Source organism: Poecile atricapillus, chromosome 27, assembly GCF_030490865.1.
Source record: "Poecile atricapillus isolate bPoeAtr1 chromosome 27, bPoeAtr1.hap1, whole genome shotgun sequence".
Lineage (NCBI taxonomy): Eukaryota > Metazoa > Chordata > Aves > Passeriformes > Paridae > Poecile > Poecile atricapillus.
Window position 1 is genome coordinate 2,701,361 of NC_081275.1, and position 27,695 is coordinate 2,729,055.

Consider the following 27,695-nt stretch of genomic DNA (forward strand, 5'->3'; position numbering starts at 1 on the left):
GTTGCATGTAGGGAAGTTGAATAGTCTTGCTCATGTAAATGTCACTGTAACTTGTGTCTCCTCTTTTCTTTTTTGTGTTCTTCCAGTGTTGTCCCTTCTGAAATGATGAGGCTTTGGCTGTCCTGACCCATGTCAGTGACACTGCCAGAGTGGACTGGGCATATGTAAGGGAAAGCAAAATCAGATATTCCAAGGACCAGAACAAGTGATGGATAAAAATTTATTTGCTGCAGTGAGGTATATGATGAGAGACATAAGACCAGGAAAAAAGTTGAGAGATTATTCCCCTTAAATTACAGCTAATTTGCAGAGAGATAACTGAATCCCAGATGGATATTCCTGCCCTGGGGAGATGCGCACAATACATCTGTCGCTAGCTCAGCCAGTCACTTTAATTCAACAGCTTTTCTTCAGCATTTTGGTGACTAAAAGCTCTTTAAACTACCAATGCCAGCTATACCCAGCTCTGTGTGGCAGTGTTAGGCTGCAGATCATTTGAGAAGCGCGTTCCCTACAGGATCCCTGTTTGACACACGGGGAGCCAGCCCATGGCACGCTGTTCCCAGAGGGGCCATGGGAGCTGCTGCTGGGAGAGCCGAGGTTGGCAGAGCTTTCCTTCAGGCTTGTGGGGGCAGCTCGTTGATGGTGGAGGACACCACCTCCCCGTTCACGCTGTCGTGGACAATCGCTTTCAGCTTTCGGTTGCTCAGCCCAGAGTATTCTGAAAGAAAAGAAAGTTTAATTATCCAAGGAGCAATGCTGAGACAGGGTGATGCAGGGAAAGCCTCATTTACAGTCATTTGCCTGCTGCCTCCTCAACAAAGTTTTCTCTACATGGTTTCCTTCAAGTCAATGTTTGTTATTCTCTGTGTGAAATGTGCTGCCAGAAAGTCACCCTGGGTCTGGTCCAGGTCAGGGCAAATGAATAACGCAGGGACAGCCCAGCCAATGCAAATCAGCAGATTATCCTGGATGTCTGCAGGTCATGCCCATGCCAGAATATGAGTTTCCAGACATGCAGATTTTTGGTTTGCTCTCAGGCCCTGATGCTGTTTTAGTCACCCAGTGGAGTCTCCTTGCCTCCTCATATCCCAGGAAAGCTTTAGTCTGGAGCCTGAGCTGTGGCCACGTGTGTGACTGACATGGGCAGGCACAGCCTGGTGGGCTCTGCAGTGAGCCTGCCATGCACACCTTCCACACTTCACTCAAGTGAGGTTAAAATTGCCCTGAGTAACATTTGATTGGAAATGACAGCAATTAAGAGTCACTTCAAAGAACAAAGTAAGGAACTTTTACCTTTAGTTTCAGATTTTCTTGCTGTCCTGTGAAGACAATGAAAGAGAGAGAAAATTATGTTACAGTAATTTAAAGAAGTTATTTATCCCCTTCTCACTGTTTCTAAGGAGACTTTATCCCACTATGAGATAAAATTAAAAAAAAAAAAAGGAAGGAAAAAGAATGATGCTTTTATACCATGTGAGCTTTCCCTTTGATAGATATTGTCACTGGAAGCCATCCCTGGGCACCTTCACTACTGCTCCCAGGGACAGGTGGGAGAATGAACCAATGGGTTCTTGTTGAACCCGGTTTGGTTTCTGACAAATACCCTCCCACTTGGGACCACTCTGTCCTGCCTGCCTGAGAGTTCTGGTTCTAAAGGCTGATCTTATTTTTTTGACTTCATACAAATCAGATGAGAGGATAAAAATGAGACCAGCATTCTCCTATGCTGAGATGGCCATGCCGTGGGAGTGGAGAATTTGATTCTTTTTTTAATAAAAAGTTATATTAATTTAGGTAATCCAAATTACATGGATACCAGTGTCTCTAAGTGGCTCCATCTTTTTATTATGATCCGTCACATTAAAATACCAACCCTTGATGTAGTATGGGACTCACAAGCTTTGATTAAGCATAAACAAACAAACAAATAAATAATCCAAATATGAGGAGTCTCATCTGTTCCAGTCAGGGCAGCTCTGCCTTACCCGTCAGCATTCCCTTCCAGCAGCAGGCGGTACGTGGAAATTTCCTTTTCCAGCCGCGTTTTGATCCCAAGAAGAACCTTATATTGGTTATTTTGCTGCTTCATGTCATGACGAGCCTGGCTCAGCTCTTCCTCACATCTGGAGATGATCTGCTGCATATTTTGAAGCGCAGCAGCGTAGTAATTCCGAGTGTCAGCCAAGGTGTCTTCCAGCATGTGTTTCTGACGGGGCAGATAATGCCAAGACCATGATTATTATTTATGTGGTAGATACAACACAGAAATACCAGCAAATTTGGTCTCTAGCTAGAAGATTGCAAAATTAAGGCTGTGGTAATTTAAACACTTATGCATTTGCATAACTATTCTTGTGAAGGCAGCAGAACCACAAAGCTGTGCCGTGTGTGCATGAGAAGCAAAACCGAGTCATTTATCCCTGCCATATCCGTTCTGCTCAAAGCTCTGCTCCTGAGACTGTTTTCTGTCCTGTCCCTTCTGCATGAACTGCCCAGAATTGCTCCAGTCTCCAGGTCTCGGGGATGTGAGCTTTAACCCATGGAAGAGCTATGTAATATTTGTGAAAGTTCCCCACCAATATTTTTCAGTTTGTGTATTTCATGCCTGATAACAAGGCTTGTAAATATGATCTTTGCATTCTTTGTGTTACTGTTTATCGTCTGGACACATTTTCTTTCTAGACCTGGAGTCAGCTATCCTTCCTTCTCTGCTTTTTCTCCTCATATTTTGTCGTAAGAAGAGACATAAATTTTTCACTTCCTAGTGATGGTTTCTGAATCTATTTTGCATATTTTGGCAAAGTCAAGCATGATCTGAATTCCAATTTCCCTCATAATTTAACAACTGCAATAAAGTTATGCTAGGCTGTGGATTTAAATGGAGAATTGGTCCATGAAAACTTCTGAGTGTGTGAGCAGCCCAAGATGTCTGCAGCAGATACCTTACTAATCTGTGCCTGCAGCTCGATGTCCAGGGACTGCAAAGTTCTCCTTAACTCCTTGATCTCGTTCTCGTTGCGCTGGATCTGCTCAGGGTTAGAGGTTGCTGCCAGGGACATTGCTGCACTCTGTGGAGCAGAAGCAAGAGAAAAGCTCAGACTCTGCTCAGGCAGCTACAGCCATGGGGGGCTTGGGAATAAACAGGGAATAGCTGTTACCTGTTCTTTGTACCAATTATCCAGGCTTTGACGATTCTTTTCAATTATGGCCTCATAATCTTCTCTTATTTCTGCCAGAATCTTGCCTAAATCTGCAGGAGGGGCCGCGTTTACTTTTACATTGACTTTGAAGTCTTGTGAGGAGCGATTGGCTTCCATATCCTGTTCATGTGTTAACAGAGGGAACATGCAAACTCTTTTATGGAAGTAGAAAGTTTTCAGAGAGACACCAAATCCCAGAGAGGTTTGGGGGGTAATTGTTATATATACATTAAGCTAATATTTGAAAACTTTATATATTGATAATACTGATGTATTTGTAATACATCATGATGTAATGTTCTGATGTAACTTAAACCAGTGACATAGGTGCTTCTGTTGCAGAATTCAATAAAAAACGTGCAAGAAGATCTTTTCATAGAATGTTTCTGGAAGAAATGGACTCAGTGAAGAAGCACTGACATTTTTTATTTATTTATCTATTAGAAACCCAAAACCTTGATGAAAATCTAACAGTAATTTCATCTTTCTTACCCTTTATGTTAATATTTATGGAACTATAACTAAGTTTACAGGAGAGTAATGTAAAAGTTCTATGTAATTGTTAAAGGAATAATTGGATTAAAGCATATAATTACTGTGTAAACAACATAATTACAGGACCAGTTGGGCAGGTAGGGTAGCATTCCTTTCAGTGTAGCACAACCTTCTGTGCCTGGTACCATTTTCAAAGCGCCCAGGCAAAGGAGCCTTTCGGGGTATGACATCACGGAATGTGGATCAGCTGGACACAGGGATGGCTCTGCTGGTCCCCTGTGCCCAAGAACTCTCCTGGGCTGGAAGGGGGTCAGCCAAAGGCAGCTGCACCCACCACTGTGCAACCCCTGTGTTTCATTCTCAGCTTTAATAAGCCACAGACACAGAGCAGGACGTTTAGTCTGGTGTTAGGTAATAGCTGCAAACACCAGATCAAGCGAAACCAGCATGTTTCAAGCAGTGGAATTATAAATGTGGGAATAACAGAGAGCACTGAGTATAGCTCTGGAGAATTCAGAGTAGTGTGGCTTTTGAGAATTATCTAATTGCTGTGCTTAGGATTTTGTAAGAATGAGTAATTTTGCCTGACTTCACCAACCATTCTTTTTAATTTTGATCCTTGAAGAATTTGAGATCTGTTTTGCTCAGGTCAGCCTGTTCTGGGTAACGCTGCTTGAGTTTAGTGGGGGTGGACAAGGGGGCCTAAAGAGATCCCTTCCAACCCTCAACGCCTCCATGCTTCTGTGAGTAAGGGAAATTATATATTCAGAACTGAGGAAAAAGTCTGTGATGACTAAAACCCAGCAGCACTCTGTGTATTTATATCTAAATCTTTCTGAGAACATTTCTGTCCAATATGTCAGTTATTATTAGCTATCTGTGACAGATGGGTGGGAGAGACTCCAGCAATCTGTTCTCTCTGAAACCCCAGTGTAATTGGTAAAGCAGACACAGACTTTTTGCCTCACCTGACTCTCATTGGCTGCCTCAGAAACAGGATTAGGTCCTGAATCATCAATCCCACTTACAGATTGTGGGTCTTACTCAGTTAATTACATGGTAGTAAAGATTTGTGTGATAGGATTTTACCAAGTGGAACTTTTTCTACCTCCTCATGGTCTTTCCTCCTGAGGATGTGCTCTTCTCTCAAGCCTTCAATTTCCATTTCCAGATCTGTGGTAATAATGGTCATGCCATCGAGCTCCTTCCGCAGGTTCTCCACATCCAGCTGCACTCCCTGCCTGCGACACTTCTCTGCTTCATATCTTTATGAGGGAAGAGAAGACACAACGTGCGTGTTGAGAACTGCCCGATTCAGGCTCTTGTATAAGGAGAAGTAAACTTGCTTAGTCTGTGTAGGGAACTAGAGAGAACAAACAACCCAAGAAACCAATTCTGTTTCTAACATATGTTATTAAATATTTTTGAATAGTCTTAACAATAAAATTAGTTTTATTAGTTTTGTATTTCACTTTCCTTTTTCCCTTGTAACTCCTCCTATAAGGTAGGAAATAAAATTTCTTTTTTTCACTTCCCTTTTTGCATGTTAACATTCACCAGATTGTGAAAACTTTGAGAATACAATTCTCTAAAAGTATCAGCAAGCACTGATTGCTGTCGTTTATCCAAAATGGTAACTTTTGAGTCCTTCAATGAAAAAATGTGATGAAAGCCAGTTACTAATATTCCTCTCTAACCTCTTCCAGTGTCTGTAGTGAGACAAAAGCACAGAGATGCTGCTGTGATTTCCTTGGGCATGGGAAACACTTTTGCTCCTCAGCATCTCTCCTTTTGCTCCATATTTTTTGGGTTCTATTGGTGCTTCTCCATTCACTCAGTAAACTCAGCCTGAATCCCATCCCTCAAATGGTTCCACTGGTTCCTTTTGTGACACTGCTGACTGATAATGAAAGGCTGGCAGTGCTCAAGGTTTCCAAGTTTGTCACAATATTACCAAAAGCTGAGATATTTTTTATAGCTGATCACTAACTGCTTGAAATAAGACAAATCTTCCTGCTTCCTAAGAAGTCTTACTTAGAGAAGTGTCAAATCCTTTCCATTGGAAAGACCTGCCTGAAAATGTTCTGTACAAACATTTTGTCTTTTTAGTTGATGTGAAAACTCTCTTTCAATGTGCTGAAAATCAGACTGTGCTGGGAGCCAGTGATGCACCGGCTCAGTTACTGTGCACAGTGCACGGGACTCCAAAGCTCCACAGGGACAGGTGTTCCCTGCAGAGCTGGACAGAAGAGGTGATAAGTCCAGGAAATAGATTTGGGCTGGACTAGGAAGTGCAGTGCTTAGAGGGGATAATTTGTAATCCCAGATGACAGTTTTAAGTGCCTTTTGTCACAAGTATCAAGTGTCTACTGTCAAACCTGCTCGTCAAGACCTGCTCTAAGTATCATAAACAGGGTGAGTCAAGGTTCTTCAGCAATCATTTGTGGGTTTTACATCCTTTGGGGTTTTTTTTCCCCTGTTCTACATTGTTTTTATTCATCCAGTATCAACAGAAAACCTCAGTAAAATCACTTCCCTATTGGATTAGCAAGAAAAAGTAATGTTCAGTTTAATCCTCTCTCAAATCTAATGAGGAAACCAAAGAAAAGCTTACTTGAGCCTGAAGTCTTCAGTTGCCATGTTAGCGTTATCGATTTGTAAAAGGATGCTGGCATTGGTGATCTTGCTATCCTCAATCTGGAAAACAGAGAATCCAGCAAGAGAGTTGGTGTTGCCGTGGGGTGACAGTAAATAATCTGTGCTGGTTTAGCCTCTTTGCTGTTCATAGCAAGCATCTAAATAGTGGAATTCCCATGCTAAGGAGACTATAGGAATAAAAGCAGTTCAGTTTCCTGATTCACCTAGGTGTTTTGCAATTTTTGTTCATAATCATACTGTGCTCTTTTTCTTATTTTTTTGAGGGTATGAACCAGGAGGCATCATCTTATTCCTGGCCAGGTAGAAGATATGAATTTCATTACACAAACTTCATGGTCTATTACAGAGTAACAGTCACTGCCTTCCTCTGGTTTTGAGACAGGATTCTGATCCTGTTCAGCACTGCTGACAAAGCTGCCTTGGGCATCTTTAGGGCAAATTTCAATAAGAACCATTAAGCTGTGTCTGAGTACAATCAAAATACTGGAGTTAATGTTATGCTAAGAAGTAGCCTGTGCATGAACACCCCACTGAGCTTGTCTGGCATCTGGTTGTTGTGGTCAATTCAGTTATGCACCTATAGCTGCTCTGAATCAACCAGCAGCACAGACTGATTGATTCAGGTGTCTGATTGATTCAGGTGTCTGATTTTGCTTTGGGATTTGAAAATTGCCCTAAAAGCTGCAGGATGAAGCACAATTTCATTTCTTTGGTGCACTCAGCACGCATGGAAAGGCTCATGTGTCCCTGATAACATGGAATAGCTTTTAACTATAGATCTGAATTTGAAAAGTTCAGTATTCTGTGCCAAATCTTTGAAGGAACTCATACATAATTATCAGGAAATCATATATGCAGGGCATCGTGTCCTTTTCTAACACAGGAAAAAGAAGTGTGGTTGCCATCCCACCAGCTCCCTTCCCTCAGCATCCACACAGCAAACCAAGGGGAACAGTGGCTGTACAGAAGTCATTTACAGAGCTCTCAATACCTTGGAATAAATTTCCTACACCTCAATGAATCACAAAGAAACAAGGAAATGACAGAATTCTCCTGAAGTGTCAAAGGTTCACCTCTGTAGTGAAGAAGAAGGTGCTGTGGAATGTTTAACTAATCTGCTAACACACTGTGCATTCCTGTGCAATTAGCAGCACACCTCGGATACTGCCCTGGGACATGATCGAGGCCAGCTCAAGAACTATAACAATACCCTGAATGCATGGCTGCCTGGAATTTGGTGACAGAGAAGAGGCAATTCTTGAGTCCAGCCTTGGAGAATGTACAAGGCAAGGAGAAAACAAGATGAGTTGTTGAGCTTTGTGCTGTGTGACTCTGAGATCCGAGCACTGGTCAGTGCTTTGCCCACTGCTGTGTGGCCCCAGTCACCCTGCAGCCAGCAGGGGATCTCACATGTGCCAGTTATCTCTTAAGTCACATGGAATTCCTTACTGCATCCATTGTGAACATGGCTGTGTCTCTAGTACCAGTCTGCAGACTGTCAGTGTCATTAAGAACTCACACATTATTGTATAGGAAACATTATTGTATAGGAAATAAACTCCAATTCCTTCTCAAAACAGGGATTTTCCAAGAAGGCTTCCTGCACTGATTTACCTCTCATGTCTCATGTCCTTTGTCCCTCCTGGAAGGCTCTGTAGATAACTTTGCTTATTTAATGGCACAAGGTGTTTGAATGAGACAGTTATCTGAAGAACAGGTGCTATTTCATTGTGTATCTGGGTTAGGATGGAGTCAGGCTGGAACAAGGCTTTTCCCAAAACTTGTTGCTCCATCAGGTATTCATTTCATTCTATTCATCCTGAATTCAGGTATCCAGGAGAGTGTGGTTAAAAATGTAGGACCCAAGTGATTATACGCCTCCAAGTTCAGACAGGCAGCATATCATAGACATTCTGGATTATTTGATATAGGACCCTAAATTTAGTCTAAATTTTATTTTAGGTGCTAAATCAGTTTCACCTTTTAAATTAATATTCAATTAATTTAATTATAGTTAATAATTAGATGCTATATTTTCACTCATTTTACTGGCAGACATGCTGCTAATTGCAATATTTTATAGAGAAAGTAAAAATTCCGGGTTCAATCACTGAATTGTCACCCGTAATTGATCCTTTCCTGGCCTTTCCTTGCACATCCAGGGCAGCCACCAGCCTGCAGGTGTCTGTGGCCAGGGACAGCTGTTTAAGTGGTGAGTGTTAAATATAAATGGTTTGGTACAACCTATTCAAAAGTGAAGATTTACCCCAGTCAGCATCATGGTTTTATGCTTACTGTCTTCCTAAATCTTTCTGATTTACTAATTCCAAATCAACCTGAACACATATACGTTCTTGATGAACAAGTTTGTATTTCTCTTTCTGATAAAAAGGAAAGTGCCCAAGTGCCAGGTCTGGGCATGGTGACCTTTCTTGATCCTTAAAACAGAAATGAGTGATGGCAGGTCTGGCTTTCTGTACACAGGCTGTGGTCCGAGCTCATCTACTGCCTGGAGGCAACACTTTTAGCTGTGAGCTTGGAGTTTGATTAAGTCCTTGGCCCCACTCAGCAAAGATCTGAATTAACACAATTTCCAAGTATTTTAAAAAAGAATTTCTCAGGATCTTGAGAATGCCAAGCAATTGTATTATAAAAAGTGGAGGGCAAATGACAACATTGCTTTTGGAAGAGCTTTGGGTTTTGCCCCATATGGGTATGTAAAGTTAATTACACTGATTAGTCACACAGATGGTTACAGTGCTAAGGATGTTCATTATGAATACAGATTAATATTATGCTTAAATTTGAAGACACGTGAGTTTGGGAGATTGAAAGAGTTACTGTTGAACATTAATATTAACTACTGGCAGGAACCAGAAATTCTCCTTTTAATTATAGTGAAAACATCCACAAGGAATTTGTCACTGCTATTTTCTTAATTACAATGAAGTATTTTTCCATCTGATTACATAAGCTCATTGGTCCCAAAACTCCTGTAGTTTCATTGTCTGCTACCACAGGAATCAAAGAGCTGGAATGCCCCAGTCTGTCTGGAGACAGCGGCAGGAGAGGGGCAGGCTCTGCACTTCTGCTTTGTAATTTGCTCAAGACCTGTGCAGTCAAAAAGACCAAGTTCTGCCAGCTGCAGTTACTCAAACCCCAGTTTCAGTACAGAAAGGAACACTTGGCAGCACATGGATCCCTTTATTCTGCCAGTCTCTGCAGAATCCCCCTCGCCCCCTTCCAGCCTCTCTTGTGCTCAGTTTCCTCCTTGTTAACACAAAGAATGTTTATGCCCATGTCCTGGAACCTTCCTGAGGATTTCTAACATTTCAAAGGTTTTATTTAACCTCTTTAAAAGAAAGCCATCAGCATAAAGGAGAAGCCAAATTCCTTAGAAGAGCACAGAATGACACAGTCCCAGCTCTGACTTACCTGTCTTTGCATGTCAGTGACGTTTTGCTCGTACTGGTTGAAGTCATGCCTCTTTCCATGAGACTTTGTCCTGTGCCACTCTAGGATGCAGCTCTCCAGCTGAGCGTTGGCTGCTTCCAAGGCACGGACCTTGTCCAGGTAGGCAGCCAAGCGCTCATTCAGGTTCTGCATAGTCTGTTTCTCATTCCCACCCAGGAAGATGCTTTCCCCATAGTGCTCGCTGAAGCTTCCCCAGGTTGTCCCTCCTGCAGCCAGCCAGAAGGGTCTGGCGGAGGAGAAGGAGGGATGTGTGCTGCTGGCACCACCATCTGCACTTGACGCTCTGTAAGAAGTTCCTTGCTGGGCCAAACCACACCCTGAACTACCCCTGAGGGACCCAGAAAAAAACTGGAAAGGGCCTTGGCTGGTGCTCATGCTTAGCTCTGTGTGAATCGAACCCCAGGTTTGGCTGCCTAGCACTGAGCAGCCTCTTCGCCTTCCCTGAGCAGCTTTATGCCTTTTCCTGTGGGAGTTTCCCTTCGATGAATGACTACAGCAACAAGATTGTGTCATCACGAAACGTGCTTCCTCTTGGTCAATTCTGAAGCATTTATGAGCCTGCACGCTGTTGTTGTTTGGAATCAGCTACATACCGGCTTGCTTTCCTTTCGCTTGTTTGGGTTTTTTTTTTCTTTTTCTTTTCATATGATAATAGTGAGGTGTGGCCAAAATCCGTAGGTGTGGAACAGGATCAGCTCTGCCTCAGACTTCTCTCTAACCCTGTAGTTAGTATGTTATGTTTTCCTGCTCATGAAGGGAATAAATGGAGAGCCGAGGCAGGGATGGGGCTCTGCAGATACTTTTTGTGGTAATTCTCAGGCTGTAGAATTGCAGCAGCCTATGGATCCTCAAACCTTTGGATTCTCAAATGCAATGTGTCCCGTCAGCCATCAAACAGCTTAGCGACCAAACAGCTTCAACCTGTGGGAGACCTGAGGCTTTCATGAAGTCATCCAGCTTCTAAACTCAAAAAACTCCAGTCAGTAATGCCTAGCTGTTCCCTTCAGCTGCCCATTTCCAGGGGAAATACATGAGAATTAGATACTTTTCTACTATTTCTCATGATTTGAGGTGCAGTCCTGTTTCAGTGGTCTCAATAGGCAGCAATGCAAAGATTTCTTGCTGTTCCAGCATTAATACTATTAAGATATTTATCTTTGCTATAGAAAATATTTACACTATGAGTTTCTAACAACACTCAAAAAATTCAAGTGATTATTTAAAGCTACCAGCCCTAAAAATTGACCTGGCAATCATGCAGAAATAGTCTTTCTCAACAGTCTCAGTAACTTTCTGTCAAACGGTATCCATCCAAGCAGGAAAGGTGCAGTGTGGCTGTTGCAGATTGTCCTGTTCCTCATGTTGGCAGGGGTTGTAGACTGGGGAGTGGTCCCGTGGCAACTGCTGGGCTTAGTGGGTTTGCCTTGTCTCGTTCTAGTCCGTGGCTGAGGGATGAGATAGAGGAGGAAGATTTGGGAAGATGCAAGAAGCTGAGTGGGCACAGGCTCTCCCAGAAATGCTGCAGCTGCTTTCCTTACCTAGGTGAAGGCAAAACCCCTTCCCCAGGGTCTGCCCTGGCCCTGCTGCTCGTCCTGACTGGTGAGGTCAGGGAGACCCATGGAGCAGAGTTACACTGTCCTGGGAGAAACAGGAAGGGATGTGTTTTTCCCTGTTTGTTTCATTTGGAATGCTGCAGCAATAAGGAATTGTTTTACTCCAGCTTCCCTGGTAGCTCCCTGCCTCATTCCTGACGGAGCAGGATTCGGGCTCCTCCTTGTGGCTCGGGCTTGGTTCTGCTCAGCACCTGCTCCTTTTCCCCAGCTCCCTGTACATTGAGCTCCTCTTTCTTTCTTAGACACTTCCTTCTGTAGAAATCCTGTCATTTCTAATTATTTGGGGAAAGAAAATAGGCTTCTCCAGTGAGTACAAGGTTTGGCTGTCCCCAAATATTCTGGTTACAGCCACTATCACTAGCTGCAGTCTGGGGTCAGCCCTGCTGCTGGGGAGGGGGATGAGCTTGAAGCATCAGACAAAAACTGAGGCCCTAACTTGAAAAAAAACCCCAAATTATAATAGAACTGATGACATCCTGCAGATCTCACCAGAGATCAATTTCAGATTGACTTTTCAGGCTAGCAAGCTGGTGTCTATGAACTATCATCCTGAGATGGAATTGCACGTGGATGTACAGAATAGAACGTGAAATAAAATGAATCCTGTTTAACCTGAAATAACTCCATGGCATTCCCACCCTGCCTGGCAATGTGAGAGACCACAGAGACTCGGTCCTGCGAACATCATGGAATTACCACATCATGAAAACCAGAATTGTATTTTCTCTTGCAATTAATCCAAAGTACAGGTGATCTGGGATATGGGAAGTGATTCCTCTGAAGCTCAGCCTTTCCAAAGTGGAAAAGATGCAATGCAGTTTTGATCCACACCTATTGAGGATCGATGAAAAAGACCAAACAACTTACTTCAAAATCTGACACGACTCTTTGTCAGTCTACAATGCTGAATTTGGGTTTGATCACCTCTTTAATCCAGAACAGAGAATGGAAGTGACACTCGGAGTAAGGAAATAAACTGTTGTCAGCAGATGGCACCCTTGGATGGGGACCGTTCTGCTCCCTGGGAATGGGTGCTGCTCCACAGTCCTGGTTTGCTTCATCTGGCAATCATGCTTGTTTTACTGAATTGGAACATGGGAAGAAAACTGAGTTGAATTTCTAGGCTGAAGTTTAAATACAGGCAGAATATTTTGACAATTACATTGTACAGATCAATATCCTGCAACAATCAATGATTGATTCAACTCTTCCATCTGGAATACAAATGGATGGACAGCTGCCTTTGGCTGTAGGAATTCCCTCTCTTGCCATTTGAGTGATACAAGTCACCAGGTTATGGATCTGGAAAAAATATAATTTATACAATTTGGTTTTCCTCTCTAGTGGACTGTGATGTTGCTTTGCTGCAGTTTGCCAGAACCTCTTCCAAAATGCTTCCAGTGGGAATGCCACAGGATGTGCATTTCTTACCAGCAGCACCAATGATCTCATGGCCAAACTGGTGATGCCAGCAGTGTATATTTCCTTTTCTTAAATGTCATAAAATAGGAGACACAAAAATACTGTCTCTAAGGAGATTGGAAGGAAAACAAAATATGTAATTCTAGAAATGATATCATTTTTGCAGGTACTATCATGTGGATTGAATATCCAGTGATGGGGCTAAGGACGCCTTTTCCAAACATGTTATGTAAGCAAAGTACAGCACTTAGGTAACTGCTTTGTGTGCTCCAGGGAGTCACCAGGCTCTCAAAGCTTTATCAGCATCCCTTCAGTTCCACTGGTGGGGGATGTGTAGCTGGGAGCAGGTGGTGTGGCTAAAACAGCAGGCACAGCAGTGACATGGGCTGGGGATGTTCTTTATGATGGATGAAAACCAAAACAGTTGCAGCAAACTCTGAGCAATTCATTTCACCTGGACTGTGCCTGCTGCTTCCTTAGGAGCTGAGGGAAATTGCCTTGGTGCTGCAGGCAATCCAGGAACACAAATATATGCATTTTTTTTCAGAGTTGCATTTTATTTGTGCATTAATTGCAGCCCTGTTATGCCCTTGGAATTGAGAACAAAGATCGTAGGGATTTGTTTAAGTTATCTTCTCTGTTTTTAAGTGATACGAGCTCCAGATAGCTGGCAGAATCTAATGGCACTTTATCTGTCCATTCATCTCTGTCTTTATTATTATTTTTAAAGTTATTATTGTTATTTTTGTTGTTATTCCCAGAATATCCCCTGGTTGGGTTCCAGCAGCCCATACTGGGAGGGTCTGTGGGCTGTGTGTGGCAGTGCCACAGTGGCTCAACAAAACACCATTAGACTGGATTTATTTGCAGAAGCAGAACAGAAACTTTATTGTTGGGACACAATAGAGCACCAGCAGAAAACAGACTTGGCATCTCTGACCCAGTGAGCCAATGCTCATGTACAAAGGCAGAGCAAATCTAAGGAAAGACATTCTTGGATACATTCTTGTGATTTGGGGAAGCAAAAGGCTCTTTCAGCATTAGCCAGTGTGGAGGCTGCACTGGGTCCATCTGGGGATTCAGTATTTCTTTATTAGAATCTCCTGTCACGGGTAGATTTTCCATCATCTTCCGTGCCAGAACGAACTCTTCCACCGGCCCCGTATACTGTTGTAGGGGGAATAACAAAATTAAATAGGGAACAAAAAAACAATAAGGCCCTGCCAAGACCCTGAGGAGCTGAACGATGAGGTTGTGTTTATTTGTTTTCTCACAAGATCTTTCACATAGCAAAGGCAGAACTGCCTTCACGTCTTATCCAGTTTCCCTCCTGGCCCTCCAGAAATCCAGAAACCCTTAGGAGTGCACATCAGATATGGATTTGGAAGTTTCTTATATGTTACGTGAATCAGCAGAGGAACTTAGGAATCTTTGGGAGATTTGAGTATTTTAGAATCCCATGAGCAGTTTATACAATCATTTTGGAAATCTACTGGGTTCAAAAATGCACATAAAATAAAGTATTATATTTTTGTATCTACATGATACAGAACATGCTCATTGTGGGGAGAACAGAATCTGTGGTAGTAAGAAGAAATCCAAGGCTAAAAGGTTTATTTAATCCTATTTTGCCTGTTCATTTCAGCCCCTCATTAAATAAAAATGTTTCTTACCATCCTTGGGGTTCAGTCCTGACAACCTGCAGAAAAGAAATATTTGATTAATTACCATTCCTGACCCTGTTCCCTGAAACCATTGTACCATTTAGGAATTTGTGTGGACAGCCAAGATTTCACAGGGCTGCTCTCAGTGGCTGCTTCTGGGGTGTGTTGTTACCAGAGGTAGTGTTAAGGTGCTTTCAGCTTTGAAATCCACCCCTATGTACTTGAGAGGGAATGGGAACAGTGGTCAGACCAGTTCCTTGTCCTGAGGTGTCTCCTTATACTGCTCCTCTCCTCAGAACACCTCTTCTAGAAACTATGGAAGGAGCTGATTTGTCCTCAGACATCAAAAGTAATTCCATGTATAGATTAGATATGAGAAATGGGCATGAAAATGTAGATTTTACTGAAGTAAGCTGGAGTCTGTTCCAAGCTCTTTTCTAGTTGGGAATACTGGTGTGTGAGGATGAGTATTTTCACCTCTGTGCACAAATAGAGAAAACCAGGAGTTAAGAAATACTGGGAGCAGGTTTTTATGGGTTGTCTCAGGCTGAAGGCTCTAATTCCAGTGCAACCAAAGGATTGAGACATATATATGGGGCCTGGTGCCTTTTGTAATTCATCATGGTCAAAATGGTGGCATTTATATTTTCAAATCCTCCACATCCCCGATGTGCAGATTTAGTTTGAGTTACGGCAGCACCGGGGACTTTGCCGGGCACCTGCTTTGCCATTTCCAAAGGCTGAGTGTGCAGGGAGCGTGACTGAGCACTCTGGAGTCAGTCTGGCAGCCACAGCTCCCGCTCCAGAGTGTGTTGTTACCCTTCTCTGCTCATCAGGACTGGGACAGAGTGACATACTGTGAGTCCTGGCCCTCCAGCAGCTGGCGGTACGTGGCAATCTCCTGCTCCAGGCGACTCTTGATGTCCATGAGCATTCTGTAGTCCTGGTTCTGGCGCTCCATGTCGCAGCGGAGCTCGCTCAGCTGCTCCTCCACGCTGGTGATGAGGGCCTGGATCTGAGCGAGCTGCGCGCAGTATCGGCCTTCTGTGTCCCGCAGGTTGGCCTCCAGCCCAGCTTTCTACAGAGCAATAATGTCAGAGCAGGTTAGAATGAAGTTTGTCCCGTGGAGGGGGAGTTGAGGAGAGGTGAGACAGCGAGGGAGGAAGGGGACAGTGTGAGGCAGTGCCCTGTGGTGTGCTCGGGGCAGCTCCATACCATGCTGAGCTGCGACTGGAGATCGATCTCCAGGCTCTGCAGGGTGCGGCGCAGCTCCGTGATCTCTGACTTGCTGGTCTGTATCTGCTGGGTGTGGGTGGCAACTTCACGGTTCAGCTCTTCTGTCTGAAAGGAATAACAACTGTAAAATCACATACAAGTGTATAAAAAAATCAATCATTTTGAGAAAGGGAGGTAGGGACCTGCCAGGGCGCTAATGCTGAGGCAGTGCATTGCTGTGCTGTTCATTGGTGTTGACCGTACCTGAGTGAAGAACCACGCCTCAGCATCCTTACGGTTCTTCTCAGCCAGAGCTTCATACTGTTCCCTCATCTCAGCAAGAACTCTGGTCAGGTCGATGCCAGGAACCGCATCCATTTCCACATTGACTGTTCCAGTCAGCTGGTTCGAGTACTCTTTCATTTCCTGCATGGGCAGAAGGCAGAGGACACGGAAAGATCAGCCTCTCTCCTCTCACACTGCTCCTGCCCCCAGCAATCCCTGCTGTGGTACACAGTACCTGTGCTATCAAATATCACAGATGGAACACACATAAAACATTTATCATCTTTCCTCTTTTGTTGCACCAGCTTCCCTACTCTGTGAACTCACACAGGACACACAAACTTACATGTAACTTACATGTATCATTTACAAGAGATAAATTCCAAAGGGGAGTTATCTCCTCCCTGTACTGTCAGGACTCTCACCTCTTCATGGTTCTTCTTCATATAAGCCAGCTCCTCTTTCAGTGTCTCAATCTGCATCTCCAGGTCGGCTCTGGACAGGGTCAGCTCATCCAGCACCCGGCGCAGGCCGTTGATGTCGGACTCCACGCTCTGGCGCAGATACAGCTCGTTCTCATACCTGCAGTTCAAAAATGAAACAAGCAGTGGAACATGTCAGAGTTCGTATTCGGTAGAGCTATAAAATGATCATATGTGGCAGGAACAGTGGACTGTAGATGAAAACATACAGATTTAGAAGTGTAAAAGCATTAAAGCTGTTTTTTCCAATATCCAGCCATGGCATAAGGAAGCACAGACAATGCCATATGATTTTGTTCAAGGAGGATATGACATTTCACCTTGCAGAACCTAATAATCATTGTCAGCATCAACAGAAACATTGTCACACAGGACAGGAGTTTTGCAGTGTCATCCCACCTTTGGTGTGTAGGAAAGCAAAGGTGGGCCAGGGCTGCCTGGGACACAGGAGGGAAAATGGAAACCTGCAGGTGCATTGCTGCAGGGAAGGCAGCTGCACATGGACCTTTATCATCTGATGTACTGCTGAGCCTGGCAGCTGGAAAAGCCCCACCTTACTCTAAATTTCAGACTCCAGAAGAAAACTGCTGCAGCCCCACAGCAATCTCTTCCTGCTACTCAGTTCTTTCTAAGTGGAAATTCCACCTATTCCTGCCTTCTTTCCCCTGTGATTCAGACTAGTAAAAATATTTGTGTATCACAGAGAAATGAAGACATGGGCTATAACTCATACAAACAGCTCAGTGATCTGAATGCTGTGTTTTGTCAGGTTTATACTCTGAATTGGTCCTTTATCAATGGATTCTTCTTGCCAGGGTGTTTTACGTCTGAAGTTACTAAAGAAAAATCTGTTTTGAGAGTGTGAAGACAAAGCAGAGTGAAGACAAATGTGCTCCAGGTGAACTTACTTCAGTCTGAAGTCGTCAGCAGCCAGTCTGGCATTGTCAATCTCCAGAATGACCCGGGAATTGTCAATGGTAGCAGCAAGGATCTGGAAATTAAGAAACATGGAGAAAGGTTTCCATGAATGATGATATATATATATGTAATATATATGATCTATATTCCATAAGCAAACCAGAGAGCTGTGATACTCTCTGCAACACGGATTAGAACCATAATAGGGAAATATGTTTGTACAACACCTGATCTTAGCTATAGCCAGGAGAATTATCTTTCCAGCCGTTGAGGTCTACCTGTCATTTTCTTTCCTATTTGATTCCTGAATAAATATGTTGGTAATTCTAAACACATTTTGCTGACTTTTACTGCAACCATCTTAGTTTCAACAAGCATCACATTGTCAGGGTAAGATATTTGGTGCTTAAATTGAGAAGAGACTACTCTTTTCTGCTAGAATGCTCAGGACCTCAATGTATTTGGGATGAGGAATTCACTACTTCTTCTGCAATTATTCAATCTTATTTTGAACACATAGAACATAAAATTCCATAATTCTCTTGCCTTCTTATAACTCCTCTACATGTGAATGTCATACCTTATCTCGGAGATCTTCAATTATCTTGTAATAATTGCTGTAGTCACGGGCAGGACTGGTCGGAGCTTGTTTCTGGTACCAGTCTCGGATTTTCACTTCTAAATCTGAATTGGCCTCTTCCAGGGCTCGTACCTTGTCCAGGTACGAAGCCAGCCGGTCATTCAGGTTCTGCATGGTTATCTTCTCATTGCCAGAGAGGAGGCCATCGCCACCACCAAAGCCACCACCAAGGTCAAATCCTCCACCGAAGCCAGCACCGCCTCCAAAGCCAGAGCCCCCTCCAAAGCCACAGGCAGCCCCCCCTCCAAAGCCTCCTCCATAGCCGCCCCCAAAGCCGTAGCCTCCTCCTGAAGAGGAGACATACCTGGCCGAGGAGATGGAGACGCCGCGGCCGCCGGAGCCGCCGTGGATGCTCGGGGCCCGGCAGGCGCCTCCGGTGCGCACCGAGGACAGGCGACAGCTGCCACCCCCGACACCCCCAATGCCACCCCCGCAGGTGGAGGAAGAGCTCAGGAAGGAGGTGGCCATGGCTGAAGAACGAGAAGGAGCAAAGGTCAGTTATGCAGCCTGGCAAGAGAAGACAGACTGTGCCTTCAACTGCCCTGGTGCCTCTTTTATATCCTCATGATCTCGGGTGTTGGGAGACAAACCCCACTGCAGCCCTCCCTCCAAAATTCCTCCTCCCTAGAGGTGAGGCCAACTATGATGACATTCCTGACAAGAAGTGCTGGCAGCACATCGCAGGGGCTTGGGGTTTCTTTTTTAATTAAACAAAAGGCATGAATCAGATGTTTTTTCTTCAGGCTATAGTTCTGAAACTTGGAGTTTACTTCTCTGACATTTAAGAATGGAAAAACAAAGTGAGTTCAGCCCCACCCACTCGCCTATTTACAATGCTCACCATGGCTACCTTCAGAAAATCAACTTTTTCGAAAAATGAGGCTTAAGTAAAATTCTCCTTTTGTTGAAAAATGTAGAATCATCTCTTCATCTCACCGTTATTCCTTCTTTTCTATCTGCATTTTTTTCCCTTTAAATTTTTGGAAGTGAATTAGAAATGTTCTTATTCTTGATTTTTTCTTGGAACTAATATGTAGATTTTGGAGTCTGAATTTTAAGTACAAAAAACATCTATTCATGGCATTGTGTGAGGAACAATCAGCATCCATTGGTGTGCAAGGAAGAGTGGGAACAGTAAATTTATTAATTGTTATGAAATAGCCCAGAAAGGTAACACAGATTGAAACAACTCAGTTAAAAAAGTAAATGTGAGAGGACTAAGATCCTGTTACTTTGGAAAGAGGATGGGTTTAAGATAACACTGTTCTGATAGCAATACAAGTGTTTAATGCCAGTGTGCACTAGGAAATGGAGTATTTGAAAATAAGGCTCAGACGAGTCACCTTAATGCTTCATTTAAAGCAGGAGTCTGAAACAAATACATTACAGAGCTAATAAATTACCAGTGAAACTCAGGAATTCAGTCATGCAGCCCTGCTCACCCTGCACAGCCCGGGAAGGCAGAGGTGGGAGGTGTGGGAGACACACGAGCTGCCTGTGTGCCCTGCTGGGGATGGGGAGTGTGGGGAGCGCTGCCTGTTCTCTGCACAACACAGGAACCTCAAATAAAGCTTAAAGAAGAAAACTGATATGTTTGTTAAAAACCTTATAAAAAGAGCATTGTTTTTAGCACAGTCTTTGACAGTACAGAAACAGCTTAGAACTCAGGGTGAGGATTTCAGCTAACCCAAGGCTTACAGGAGTTGCTGGAATAAACCAAGGGGATTTCTGACATTTCGAGCTGGGATGTTAATGTAGGCACAGGGAATGCTCAGCATTTTTACTCAGAGATGAAACTCTGAGTGCACTTGGGAGGGAAGAGATGGCAGAGTCCAGCTGTGATGTGCCCTCACAGGCTGGCTCTGGGCACGGCCACTCGCTCCAGGCTGAGCAGAGCACACGGGTGGGTGTTCACCGCTCTGGAAACGTGTTTCAAACTGAACCTGGCCCTTTGCCACAGCCCTTCAGTTTTGCTGCTGGGCAGATTAATGGTCTGTGTACTTTGCCAGATCCCTGTGTCTCCATGGGTTGGTGGCTCAGGAAGCAAGTTCAGACAAGCCCTCCTGAAGATAAAAATTGTCTTAAAGACCCCTGTAATGTCAATGCCCTGAAGTGTGTGTACTGCCAGGGGCTGTTCAACTGAGAGAGCCCACAATAAGCAAATCATATTCCATTAAAAAAACCCAAGCAACAAAACACCACAAAATTTAGTAGGAAACTTTGGGGAGTTTTCATTGAGTCTTCTTTCACTCAGGTGTGATAATTCCTTTGGAAGGTCAATGGTGAAACACACTTTGCTGCTTTCTAACATGCCCCAGGCATCACACTGGATTGGTATCAGATGAACACTTACAAAAACCAGGTAGCAGATAAAAGCTGTTTCTTTGTGTTCAATATTTACCACTGAGAAACAAAATAAATCAAACAGCCAATACAGATCATGCCCCATAACATAATTTAGACAATGATTTCTACAGCATTTTCTCCTTACAGGCTGTACAAGGAAATAAAAACCAATCACCTGCTGAAGAAAAAGAAAAAAAAAAAAAAGAAAAAAAGAAAGGCTCTTTCAAGCTTATGAGTTTATTCTGGTCTCACTAACTTTGCTCAGAAATTCCTTATCCAGTATCTTGACCCACAGCCTCGTTCTTTGCACAGTCTCAGCATTGTGTCTGTGGTACCTGAACCCCTCGGTTTGTCATCTTCCACAGAGCTTTCCTGGAAGACATTCCCTGACATGTCTGTGCTGCACAAACTCTTTTGTTACCTCTGCTGTGGGATTAACGGAGCTGACACACTCCAGCCCCTCCTCTCAGGACAGCAAGTTCCAGTCAAGCAGCAGCTTGTTTGTCATCTCAGTGATCACTCTATGAGTGATAAAACCATCACTCAGAGGAGACATGACATACCTTTAGAAACTTTTTTTTTTTTCCTGAACCAGACTCTAAAATTATAGTGTCTGAGTGATTTATATCAAATATTTTACCAGAAATTCTTCACTGCCTTATAGATACAGGACAAAATCAATAAAATTATAAAATAAAATTAGACTAAGCTATAAAAACAAGAATTCAGGATTTTTATAGCTTGCATTCTTGAAGCATGAGAATTTCTTGTCAGACTTGAACATTTGCAGCTGGACAATACCAGAAATCCACAACAGTGAACTCCCACCCTGACTGGTTTTGTCACATGAAATTGTTCTCAGGGAATGGGATTTGTTAAGATTAAAAATCAAACCTGTAGCTGTTTGTTCTTTCATGTAAGGAGGTTTCCAGGTCTTGGTGTTGTAGGGAATAAGTTTGGTATAGAGCATGTGTTAATGTGTCTGCACTCAGCAACTGCCTGTACTGAATGCACAAGATCTTCTTATCCTGTAGTGAACCCCCCAGAAATGGGTGAGCTCCTGAAGGATCCCCTGCACCCCGTGTGCCTTTTGGGCTGCTGTTCCCTTTGATTCCTCCCATCTTTCCCCCTATTCTCCCCATCTTGTCCCTTTCTCTGGATCTTACTTTTTTTGACTGTTCTCTCCTGTCACAATTTTCCCCTGTCAAAGTGAAGCCACTGCTTAATGCCACCATGCTTCATTCCAGAGGCTGAGCCAGGATTGTCAGTAGTGACAGCTGATGTTGACAGGTCACCTGAGTCACTGCTGAACCAAACCCAAGCACCAGCACCTTTGGATTGAAGAGGATTTCCCCACCTTGAGAGAGGAGGTCCAGAGCCTTGGGGTGCTCTGAGCCATGCAAACACTCCATTAATCCATTGTGAATATCTGGTTGTTAGCAAGGGATCATGGACATTCCCCAGGGCCAAGGAGAGAAGTGCTGAAGGATTTTATGATGTCTCCCTGAAACACAGACTGCAAACTGATCCACTCTGGGGGAGAGCAGTATTGGGATACTTTGAGTCTGTTTCCATTCCTCCCCCAGTTGTGGAGAAGACTGTGCCTCTGGTAACAGCAGGAGCTGGGAAGGTGCTGGTTGGACTGGAGCCATGGTTTGCTGTTAGCACAATCCCTGAGAAGTTTCCTTGGCTGTCACTTTGGGGAGAGATGGTAGCAAATAAAATCAGTGATTTCTGGGTGTTGGAGCTAAAAGTGATTCCACTTGGAATTTCAGCTAGGATAATATCTTTGCAACGGCATGAGAGGTAAAGGGGGCTGAAATTGGTGCTAAAGCTTTGTAAGATCTGTGTGAACAGGGAATGGAAGTAAAGAATTCTCCCAGCTGTGGCTCACCCCTGTGTGCTCCTGCAGGAATTATCTACCAGCCAGTATTGTACTTTGTATCTCACCCTATGAAATTTCTCCCAGCTCCTGCTGCTCTCCAGAACCACTGCCCATCCCACTGCCCCTGCTCTGCAGAGTGCACAGCATCGTAGTGAGAAATCCAGGTCGTTCTTGTGTCCCCCTCCCAGGGGCTGGGGATGTGCTGCCTCTGCATTCCAAGCTCCTGCCCGCAAGAGGAGCCAGCAAGAATCAGGATGGAGCCCGAGCTCCCCTCACTGTGAGCACTCTCAGGGAGACTGACTGGCTAATTCCTGCCTGAGTAAAGCCAAACTTTAGTGAAATATAACAGTAACTCAAAAGAAGCAAAGATTGCAAGAATATCATCTTTATTTGAGTAGATGCAGCAATTCAGTACATGCAAAACTAGAAATAACTGCAAGGCTGACCCAGTTCGCATCTTAATCATCACTAAATTTGCCTAAACTTTGTGTGGCCAAGAACCTTCTGTGCTTCAGCAGTCATTTCCAGCAGTTCAGAGAGATTTCTCTGTCTCAATCCACACGTGTTGTCTGCTTTTTCTCAGTTTGCAGATGACGTTTGAAGGACCTTCAGTGCTTGTCTCTTTTATCTGCAGTAACATGGAGAGAAAGAACAGCAATTATTTAAGCCCAGCTCACACAGACCACTCTGTGATGGGTGCTGAGCTTGGCTTCAGCCTCATCTCTCATTCCCTTCTCTCAGAAGTTTTCCTCTCCATCACCTGGATTTGACTCATCCCTTTTATGACTCCTGACCTCTAACAGCTCAAGGCAGGTTTTACTGGCATGTTCTTGCAATTCCCATGAGCTGGCCAAGCTTCAATTCCCATGTCCTTTCATCTGGGGAAATGATTAAGTGTTTTGTGCTTTACTTAGCCTTTACTGTAGCAGAGCCTGAGATGTTTTTCTGATATCTGACATCTTTTAATTGCTGAAATTTGTTCCATTCTAACCAGAGACATCATTTGTTACTTATTTTTTTTTTTTTCTGACAAATAACGCAGACCCCAGTCTCTAGAACAGACACAACTACCAGTTATGTGTATTTTAGAAAATAAAACTTCTCCTGAAAGAGAAAGGATTCTTACCAGCAGTTCCCGAAAGGGAGCCAAACATCCTGTGGAACAAAAAGAACAATTGAAAGGAGAGTTAATAAATCAAATGCTGCATGAGATGAGGATGTATGAAAGCAAATTGTCTATCAATCAGGCACTCTGTATGCAGTCAGGGAAGAGATGCCCATCTCCCTGCACTCCTCAGCAAAGGACAGGGAGTTGTTGTAGGAAATATATCTTTAAACTGCATTGGGAAAAGACATTATGGAAAAGAAGTAACAGAGGAAATGAAAACCTTTCAACCCCTGCCCCAATTTTTTCCTCCTTGAGGCTGTGTGAGAGGAGATTGAGCTGTGCTCCAATGTGGGAGTCACTCAGTGACTGCCTTCTCTTCCCAGTATTTCCTCCCACAATGATTCCTGTTGGGTAAAAGTCTCTACCTGGTAACAGGGGGTTTATGGGAATTTGGTATTAATTGTTATATTTTGTAAAACATTATTAACTGCACTTTTCCTGACTGTGATGCAGTTGATCACTTCAACTCTTAGCTGTTACTATGCTGCTTGTCAGGTCCCCTTCCTGTTTAGAAAATCTTTGAAGTCTCACTTCATGTAAATGGCAAGTGTAACATTTTTACCTCCACCACGGTCCAGAAAAATTAGTTTGTTAAAAATTGTAGAACTCCAGAAGTATTTAATTGTGTTTACCAAGATGCTGTGGCAAATGAGTACCATGACATGGTCAGACATATGAGGCTGAGCAAAAGGTTCTTACTGGGACTCCTGGCCTTCCAGGAGCTGTCGGTATGTAGCGATCTCTTGCTCCAGCCGAGTCTTGATATCCATGAGGATCTTATATTCGGTGTTCTGGCGCTCCATGTCAGCTCGGAGCTCAGCCAGCTGTGCCTCGATGCTGCCAACCAGCCCCTGGATCTGCGCCAGCTGCGCCCCGTAACGCGCTTCTGTATCGGCCAAGGTGCCTTCCAGCGCCGCTTTCTGTCAGGGGAAACCACACACAGGAAAGGTTGCTGCCAGTGCAGGGCTCTGTGCAGGGAGGGAAATATTGGCCCTTTTCAGTGGGGGGTTGCCAGGAATTGCAGATTCTGACATACCATGCTGAGCTGGGACTGCAGCTCGATCTCCAGCCCTTGCAGGGTGCGTCTCAGGTCAGTCACCTCGGACTTGCTGCTCTGCAGTTGTTCGGTGTTAACAGCGACCTCACGGTTCAGCTCTTCAGTCTGAGACAGGGAAAACACTACATGAGAAATGTGGGGGATGTAAGGTTGTCACAGCATTTTTCTGTGTGTTTTAACAGTAGTTTCTTTCATGGATTTTTTGGTTAGTGTTTGTACAATATGGAGGGGTTTTACCTTGCTGTGGAACCAGGCCTCAGCATCCTTCCTGTTCTTCTCAGCCATGTGTTCATACTGGTCCCTCATATCTGCCAGGATCTTGGACAGGTCAATGCCTGGAGCAGAGTCCAGTTCAACGCTGACTTGCCCAGCTACTTGTCCTCTCAGGGCACTCAGCTCCTGTGGGGAACGGCAGGGGAGAAAAAAGAGGGTACAACTGTAAACTGAAAACATTATGAACCTTCTGCCCTTTCTTCAAGGGCTAAGGCGGACTGACTCCCCTGAGATACTGGCAGGAGGGATCCCAGTCTACACAGAAATCTTTTCCTCAGGATTGCCCAGGGCAGTCCTGAGGGACTCCACATCTCCACAGGCTGTTTTTCTAGTGCCACTTTCAAATGTGTTTCTTGGGGTTTACCTCCTCATGGTTTTTCTTTAGGTAGGCCAGTTCCTCCTTTAACCCTTCAATCTGCAGCTCCAGGTCGGCTCTGGACAGGGTCAGCTCATCCAGGACCCGGCGCAGGCCATTGATGTCGGCCTCCACGCTCATACGCAGACCTTGCTCAGTCTCAAACCTTAAAAAAGCAAAATGAACCCATTCAGGTTCACTGATTAACCAGCCCACAAGAAACACAGCATGAATGTATCTGGGTTTGTAGGATTTATGGTGTAGTAAATGTCACCAAGCATTTCTCCACATATTTCACATTATGCAAAATTTTCAGTGGTGCAGATGGTGCTCTTAGCAAAGACATGAAGGGTTGAACTGCATGCACAGGATCAAACCAATATTCATACATGGGTTTTAGGGGCATTCCATTCCTGTTTCACTGCCCTTTGGCTCAACAAGGACTTTTGCTTACTCATGAGATCTTTTCCCTCTCAGAAATTACTCACTTGGTTTTGAAGTCATCAGCAGCCAGCCTGGCATTGTCAATCTGCAGCACAATCCTGGCATTATCAAAGGTGGCATCAAGGATCTGCAAACAATGAGAGCTCATTACTGAGGCTGAAACAACTGTTATCAGCTTCCCTGCTGTGCAGATAAGAGTGAAGAGTCTATTTCATCTCTGGCTACAGCAAACAGAGGTGTAGGGAAGGATCAATGATCTACAGCACACACATCACACAGATTTATCATGTACTTCTGCCAGGATTCTGTTTTGGATACATCCTCGTGTCTGGTGTATGAAGTGGCTTTAGGTAAAAGTTTCCCAGTGAGACAAAACTACATACTGGCTGAGAGGGAGAGGACTTGGAGAGACCACCTTTGATCACATTTTTATTTCCTAGAATACTCAGGATAGTGTTTATTGATTCTTTTAATGCATCATGAAAGCCTCTGAAGGAAAATTTATTTAGAAGGAATCTCTGTTCAGTTTTACCTGGAAAGCATGTCTTCTGTGCCTTCCACTTCTAAAACTCAAAAGGTCATCCACAAATTAGCTGTATGATTTCCCACTCCTATCTAAGGGGAGCAGAAGAAAGGAGGGAAAAGAATACTAAAAGAATATTAACAGGAGGAAATCCCATTGCCAGTTCTGCCATCAGCAGAGCTCAGATTTTAAATAGGGAGTGAATGTGGATGGGTTGTAGCACAGAGAAGCAACCTGTGTGGGAGTGGTCATGAACTCCAGGCTGAACTCAGAAAACTAAACCTCAAGTTTTCCTTCATTTATTTACATAGTTAATCAGCTACTCCCTGTGTTATGCAGGATGTGTATCACCTCAGCAATCTGTTATCAGGTACCCATGGGCTCCTGGGGCAAATTCTGCATTTATATATGGGATTGATTACTTCATGTCTGCCGTTTCCTTTTTTCCTACGCCAAATGTTTCAGTTTACTTAATTCCAAGGTTAAGTATGTGAAAAAGAAATTAGTCAAAACCCATTTTTATTTTCATTGTTAAAGCAGTGTGTCTGGGCTTCTGAGGGTTTTCAAGCTCTCTGGCAGGTGAGAGGTTGCAGAGACAGGCAGGTTGCAGGTTGTATAAACATATGCTTTGTTAAAAGCAAACATGATCAGACTTCAGTACCTGGGCATCCCCACTGACTAGTTTGTACCTCCTCTTGGGTAGCATTTAAAAAATTAGGTTATTCCATATTGACTTTATCCCCCCACCCATTCCTTGCATTTACATCTCATCTGCCTCTCCTTCCCATGACCTGTAATGCTATCTAGGGGTTCCCTAAGGAACTTTTTGGGTTTTCATGTTTCCCTTTGGAAGTGGAAATCTAAGATGATTTTTGATAAATATTTACACCTACCTTGTCTCGAAGGTCCTCAATAGTCTTGAAGTAAGGACTGTAGTCCCGGGCTGGGCTTGGTCCTTGTTTCTGGTACCAGTTTCGGATTTTGGTTTCCAGGTCAGAGTTGGCCTCTTCGAGCGCACGCACTTTCTCCAGGTACGAGGCCAGGCGATCGTTCAGGCTTTGCATGGTTGCCTTTTCATTTCCCGACAGGAGGCCATCACCCCCATAGCTAAAGCTGCTGCTGAAGCTGCCCCCACCATAGCCCCCACCCAGGCCAGAGGAGACAAACCTGGCAGAGGACACGGACACACCTCTGCCACCAGATCCCCCGTGGATGCTGGGGGCCCTGAAGCTGCCACCGAAGCGGCGGGAGGAGGCGCCGGGTCCCCCCACCACGGAGGAGCTGCTCTGCCTGAAGCTGTAACTGGCCATGGGGAGGAAGAGCAAGGACCCAAACTAAACTGCACCTCAGCTGCTGATCCCGAGGCAGGAGAGTGCCCTGCTCCCCCACCGCACCGCTTTTATGCCGGTGACAATGGGAGTTGTCTCCAGAATGTGTTATCTGAGACCCATGGAATTTATCAGCCCTAAGCCTTCTGCCAACACGGCCGTTCCCCTTATTGGTCAGTGCGTGTGGAGTGGGCTGTTTCCTTCCCCAGCACCTCACCCGAGGGAGGCCATCCCCTCCCCCGGACCG

General features: G+C 44.2%; 2 protein-coding genes across 3 annotated transcripts; both read right to left on the bottom strand.

Moving 5' to 3' along the window:
• Nucleotides 1–262: 262 nt before the first annotated feature.
• On the bottom strand, nt 263–18,537 carry LOC131588923 (keratin, type I cytoskeletal 15-like). 2 transcript variants are annotated; one of them, XM_058857992.1, is made up of 14 exons: nt 18,010–18,537; nt 17,420–17,502; nt 16,455–16,611; nt 16,009–16,170; nt 15,745–15,870; nt 15,387–15,607; nt 9,792–10,206; nt 6,313–6,395; nt 4,807–4,963; nt 3,162–3,323; nt 2,946–3,071; nt 1,989–2,209; nt 1,297–1,322; nt 263–721 (listed from the first exon to the last, which is right to left on the bottom strand). In XM_058857992.1, exons 1-14 carry the CDS (start codon nt 18,535–18,537, stop codon nt 618–620), a joined length of 2,571 nt encoding a protein of 856 aa, XP_058713975.1. In that variant the 3' UTR covers nt 263–617. The 2 variants fall into 2 exon arrangements, with proteins under 2 accessions (XP_058713975.1, XP_058713976.1); XM_058857993.1 differs by lacking the exons at nt 263–721; nt 1,297–1,322; nt 1,989–2,209; ... (3 more) ...; nt 6,313–6,395; nt 9,792–10,206 and adding exons at nt 13,792–14,032; nt 14,539–14,564.
• A 4,140-nt stretch (nt 18,538–22,677) lies between these two features.
• On the bottom strand, nt 22,678–27,623 carry LOC131588924 (keratin, type I cytoskeletal 19). The gene is made up of 8 exons (XM_058857994.1): nt 27,014–27,623; nt 25,642–25,724; nt 25,163–25,319; nt 24,763–24,924; nt 24,505–24,630; nt 24,168–24,388; nt 23,427–23,455; nt 22,678–22,928 (listed from the first exon to the last, which is right to left on the bottom strand). Exons 1-8 carry the CDS (start codon nt 27,428–27,430, stop codon nt 22,909–22,911), a joined length of 1,215 nt encoding a protein of 404 aa, XP_058713977.1. The 5' UTR covers nt 27,431–27,623; the 3' UTR covers nt 22,678–22,908.
• Between the last annotated feature and the right edge of the window lie 72 nt (nt 27,624–27,695).